The 6,063-nt window shown below is 35.9% G+C and overlaps 1 protein-coding gene across 3 annotated transcripts in view; it reads right to left on the reverse strand.

Moving 5' to 3' along the window:
* The window catches only part of LOC106462592 (excitatory amino acid transporter-like), a 50,935-nt gene that overhangs the window by 10,243 nt on the left and 34,629 nt on the right, over positions 1-6,063 (reverse strand). For 2 of the 3 annotated variants that reach the window (XM_013922537.2, XM_022389891.1), the window contains exons 4-7: positions 5,097-5,304; positions 3,104-3,291; positions 2,528-2,654; positions 782-1,015 (exon numbers count right to left, since the gene is read on the reverse strand). In XM_013922537.2, coding sequence (XP_013777991.1) covers positions 782-1,015; positions 2,528-2,654; positions 3,104-3,291; positions 5,097-5,304 — 757 coding nt within the window. The remainder of the gene's footprint in view (positions 1-781; positions 1,016-2,527; positions 2,655-3,103; positions 3,292-5,096; positions 5,305-6,063) is intronic. The other variant, XM_022389892.1, reaches the window with a different exon arrangement.

Below are 6,063 nucleotides of genomic sequence, written 5' to 3' on the forward strand. Positions count from 1 at the left end.
TATTCATTCATTAGTTAGCTAGGCTGCGTATTTTGTTTTCCCCACCATCGTGCCGCATTTTTTGTTCAACCTGCGGCACGATGGTGGGTAAAACAAAATACGCAGCCTAGCTAACTAATGAATGAATATTTGCTGTAAAATTCTTATCAATGCTATAAGTGTAGCTACCAGTTTGGTCGTCAATTCTGATTTCATTCCTTTAAGTCGCACAGTCAATCCTTTTTAACCGCAGCTTTTTTCCACACTTAAGGAGTTTTTGATTAATATTTATTCGCACGGATGAACAAAAAAGTTTAAGGACTTAAAGTGCTAAAATCTGCGGTTCGATTCCCGGAGTTGGATAGAGTGCATATAGCCCATTGTATAGCTTTGCACTAAAAAAAAACACCAACATAAACGGCAATATTTATTAGCGCTTTTTAACGCTGGTCAAGTGCACTCTTGTAAGTGTTTAACCTTTTGTTTACCAGTTTTTACACAAGTGATGCATAAAACGTTTTTATTAACATGGGTCCTGTGCCTAAAGATAACTAAAAATTAAATGGTATTACAAATATCTTGCATACAACGAGCATCAATGACGTTGTGCGTTTACGTCTGTTTGATATCTTGGTAATGTGATGGTTATTGCAGCTGAATTCATTGTCGTTATTAATATGTCCTGAAGACATTCCTGTAACCCACTTCCAATTTTAGTTTCTTGAGCTTTATATTAATTTTATTTTGTGTTGACATTTATACACACGGTGTTGAAGTTAAGTCTTTATCTATGAAAACGCACCTTGAAGCGGTACCGAGAGCAGTAATCCACGCCTGCAGCATCCCCTTGAGGAACGTTAGCGGATTCTTCCTGGTGATGACGAAGAAAATAAGAGGTAGAGTAAGCCCTGCATGGATGACGAGTCCTATAATGACAGTCAGCATGTATAGTCCTAGCTGCTGCGCAGTTCGGGCTAAATCTGTTATTGACATAATCTTTCCTATAATCAGGGACATAATTCCAAGCGGCGAGTACCTACGAATGTTGGTAGAATAATATTCAACTCTAAGTACACGGAAACGTGTCGTGAAATAATATTTATAATAAATAAAATTATTTCCAACGAATTTTAAATATGAGTGACAAACATAAGCATCAACTCACTTATTCGGTCTTTTTGGCAAATTTTAACATTATAAAGATAAAAAAAAAAAATTTCTTTTCAGGTACAGTGTGCTATTATATTAAGATAAAAGTTGAATTCGAGGCGTGCCTCGTAAGGGTCGGTGCTTTCGATCTCCGGTTTCAAGTAGTACAAGTGGATGAGAATGGTCAAGTACTCACCCTGGACGGAATGCCTATCCATCGGTTTGTTATCTCCCAGCTAACTGCTGGTACGTGGATAGATTTGTTTGTTTTGAATTTCGCGCAAAGCTACACGAGGGCTATATGCGCTAGCCGTCCCTAATTTAGCATTGTAAGTCTAGATGGAGGGCAGCTAGTCATCACCACCCACCGCCAACTTTTGGGCTACTCTTTTACCAACGAATAGTGGGATTGACCGTCACATTATAACACCCCCACGGCTGAAAGAGCGAGCATGTTTGGTGTGACGAGGATTTGAACCCGCAGATTGGGAGTCGAGCGCCCTAACCACCTGGCCATGCCGGGCCACGTGGGTAGAACAGAGTAATTGGGTGAAATGTCTTGTTCAAGAACACAACAGCATGAACTCGCGACCATGCGACTATAAATCCAATGCGCGAAAGCATTAAGCCACGCTGCCCTTATAGATGGATTAAGAAGTAACTTAATTCTCCTGAACTAGCCTCACATTGTGAGATATTATTGGGGTTACAATTGAAAATATTGTCTACAGCAAAGTTACTCAGTTGGTAATATAATGCATTCTAATGATTGAAAGTTCTAGTTTCCTGGCATAGCAATAGAAGTTACTTTTTAATTCTGATGTATATAGTGAACTTATATTATATCTGACGTTAAATACCAGTCATTTTTAGCAGAAACTAAGTCCTTTCTTATCTGACAGATACAGCTAGGTAGGCTTAGTTCTAGTTTAAAATTTAGTTTAAAAAAGGTATATTTGTAACCAATATGCTAGATTGTTGAAATAGATTAATTCATTTACTATTTGTGCCCTTGGTGGATTTAACTACTAACCACCAGGAAGTTTCAGTAAAAAAAAAATCCAAATCTGCAAAGAAGAAAATAATTGGCTTTATTTTGCACCAACGGAAGGTTAAGTGATAATGTTAATGAGGCCTGGCATAGACTGGTGGTTAAGGTGCTCGACTCGCAATCTGCGGGGGCGTTATAATACGTTAAATCCCCTTTATTTGTTGGTAAAGAGTAGTTACAGATTTGGCGATGGGTGGCGATGATTGGATGCCTTCCTTCTAGTTCATCACTTCAAAATTATGGACGGATAGTCCAGATAGCCCTCGATTGGCATTGCGCGAAAATTCAACAAACAAAAACACAAAGTCTGTACATTATAGCTAATTAAATACTAGAGACTGAACTTACCACATCACCAAAACTACTATTCTCATGATGATGTCATTAAGGGTCACAAAAAAGTGTACCATAACCTCCCCTTCCTCTCCAAGTTGGCCACAAGTGACGCCAAAAACAATGCAAAAAATGATCAAACCTAAAGATTGAATAAAAAAATCATTACTGTATCATATTCATCTTCAACCGATTATAAAGTCTTCTAGTAAGAGCACATTATGAACATTTTAAAATATGTTTATAACTAACATCATTTATAGTTACCAAAAGTTGATATCTTGTTAAATCAAAATAATGTCATAATCTAAAATTTAACATTATGACCCAGTGTTGGACATGCAGACACAGACTAATATTTGGCAAAAGTATACACATATTTGCAAAGAAAATGGGCGTAAATATAAATTTGCACTAGTGGCACAAAATTAACTTATAGGCTCAAGTATTGCCTAAATTTCAAACATCAGATTCCCCCCCCCCTTTATTACGAAGCAGGAAATAAATGAAGGTACATAAATATAAATATTAAGAGAACACAAAACATATCGGTTCTCATGAGTCGTTTTCTGATTTGCTTAGTTATCCTACCCAGCACGTTAGTTCCGTCCTTGTAAATCAGTTCTCTCTTTTCTTTATACTGCGTAACATTTTCAAAGTCAGTCAGGTTGGTAAAATTCACACCAGGTGGAACGTAGTTAGGCTTAACTTTGTCTTTAACGTACGTTGTCTCAACTTGTTGGAAGCAGGCCTGGAGAAGGTTCTCAGGAAACATGTTTCTGGAAGAGATATTGAGATAAATGAAAAGTGTTAGGTTCTTCGTCTCAATAACCTACGTTGAAGTTCAACTAATGAAGTACAGACCAAATAAGAACGGACAATGAGTGAGATTCAAGCACATCCTAACTTAACTCTTTCACCACTACGTTTAGTGATAAACAACTCTCTCGGTACCAAGTTTATTTTCAGTTGTGCACAAAAAAACAAACAAACACGTATTTATAATTCATTACTTAACTGAAAGAAGAAACTAGGAAACTTTGTGAAGTTTGAAGAGGAATGCCTTTTCTTCATGATGGTACAAAATTCCAAACTAGTTCTCTAGAATGAAACTCATGTGGTCATGGCAGTGAAAGAATTAAAACTACCATTAAATGGGTTTTCATTTTATTAACTTGAGCTCTGAAGTTATGGCAAACGATCTTTTAAGTTTTATTACGAGTAGAATTGGTTATATTTAACTTCATAATTCCACTGTCCTGCCTAATTATGAACTTATAAACCATTAAAGTGAAGAATAGTGTAATTGAGTTTTGATAGTTCAATATGACAGCATAACAACCATGGTCAATTTCTATCCGCTCTAAAAGACAACGAATGACGGTAATGAATATGGCAGTGGTACGATTACTGGAAATGAACTGGAATTTGCACCCATTCTCAAAGATTAACGTTTTATTATTTTTTATATTAAAGTAGATGATAGTTTGCAAAATGTGATACTGAAACACAATCTGGTTTTTATATTAGACAAATAACGCCCTGGCAAGAAGGTTCATCTGACAATCAACACTAGATTGCTTCTGGCTGGACATTAGACTTTCTATTTCAAGTGATTGTTATTACTCTACCTATAAAAAGGGGAAATCCTGGTAGGTTGAGAATGTACTGAGGCGCAGAAAACCTAATTAGCCATTATGCTTTGAATGGATTGGTATTTAATTTTAGTGCCTCTTTGTTACTGATGAAAAGTCATTGCTTAAATTTGAGAGATTGTTACAAATTCACGATAATCTATAAAGAAATATTGCTTTCATCCACAACCCTAGTTTTTAAGACCGTACCAGAAAATTGAAACTCTTGTTTTTACGGAGATCCTGAACTCACTTATGAATACCATATTAAGAGCTGTGGCACTCTCCTTGTTGACACTGTATGAAATAATGGTGTAGAGAAACTAAATTAAGATGAACTATGATGGACGAAAACAACTGCTTAACCATTCTAACGAAATTAATTGAAGTATTGGTTTGTTAGTTTTGAATTTTGCGCAAAGCTATACGTCCCTAATTTAGTAGATAGACTCCGTTAACTATTGGGCTATTCTTTTACCAATAAATAGTGGGATTGAATGTCACATAATAACGCCCCCACGGCTGAAAGAGTGATCATGTTATGTGACGGAGATTCGAACCCGCAACCATCAGACTGCGAGTTGAGCGCTCTGATCACCAGGCCAACTGAAGTATTGTTAGAAAATATTATCAATATTTTTTCTTTAAAAGTCAAATTACAAAACTGTTACTGGGTTCGACTTGTATCTACTTGAAAACGCTGTATTATAGGATTAGCACTCACTTGTGTAGAGCAAATATAGTGAATGTAAAAATAATCCATTAGTAACATGTCTTTGTTCATGTTTAGAAAACATGTGGACAAAATTTAAGAAATCCAAAACAACAAAAACCAAAACCATACAAGTATAATTGTTACTACTATATATTTTATAAAAAGAAACAAAAACCCAAACAGTCCGAACAGAACTGATACTGGTTGTACAGAGTAATAATGCATATCTTCATACCTTATCAAGTCCAAGAAGGCGTCCAATGTATAGACATTTTTATTTTCCGATTCCAAGTCGACTCCTTCTTTAATGGATGGATCTCCGGGATGTATCGCAGTAACAAGAATGATTCCAAGAATTGCCGCTAACATGGTAGTCACAAAATAGTAGCCCAGAGCTCTAGAACCCATTCTTCCACTTGACTTAGCATCCAGCTGAGCAAGTCCTGAATAAATGAGAATTATTAAATAAATCAACTAACCGTGAAATACAAAATGGAGAATAAATACTAAACATATAGTAATGATAACTAAAGCATGTAATATAGCGATTAAAATAACTCAACCATTTGGTTCTTGCCAACATGCACGTGGTCTACAAATGGTCGTACACATTTTAAAACTAATACTTTTAAACAAAGAAAAACAAATGCACACAGAAGTTCATGATAGTCCACGTACTCTTAGGTTTTATACCAATTACACATTAGTGGTGGAACAATAATCAATTATTGTGATATTATCAATAATGTTTTTGCATCAATTATTTTATTGCGTTGAAATATATTATCGATAATCTTGCTCTCATCTATTCCCCAATATGATACGGCAGGAAAGCAAAATCGACTTTGCAACCATCAGGTGGCATTTGTGGGTAACAATATCTCTGCATTGAGGCAATAAGTAGCACTGAATTGTTGGCGTGAGGCCTAAGAAGTGACTTGTGTGTCCTGGGTAGTTGTAACAGGTGCAGTAAGGTGAACGTTTGAATCCAGTGGATGTGGAAAGCGCATAAAACCCCGAACCAATTGGAAAGATAAAAAAAAACATTCTTGTATGAGAGTTTTTATATACACCTGGAAAAAAGTTAAGCACCCCCGTGTTTTTTCAAGTGATTCAGATTCGACGTTCTGTGACTGATTATAAATTACCATTCAATCTAAACGTGTTTATCAAATGAAATTATGCATTATTGGGCACAAGAA

Source organism: Limulus polyphemus, unplaced genomic scaffold (genome assembly GCF_000517525.1).
Source record: "Limulus polyphemus unplaced genomic scaffold, Limulus_polyphemus-2.1.2 Scaffold1204, whole genome shotgun sequence".
NCBI classification, from domain to species: Eukaryota; Metazoa; Arthropoda; class Merostomata; order Xiphosura; family Limulidae; genus Limulus; species Limulus polyphemus.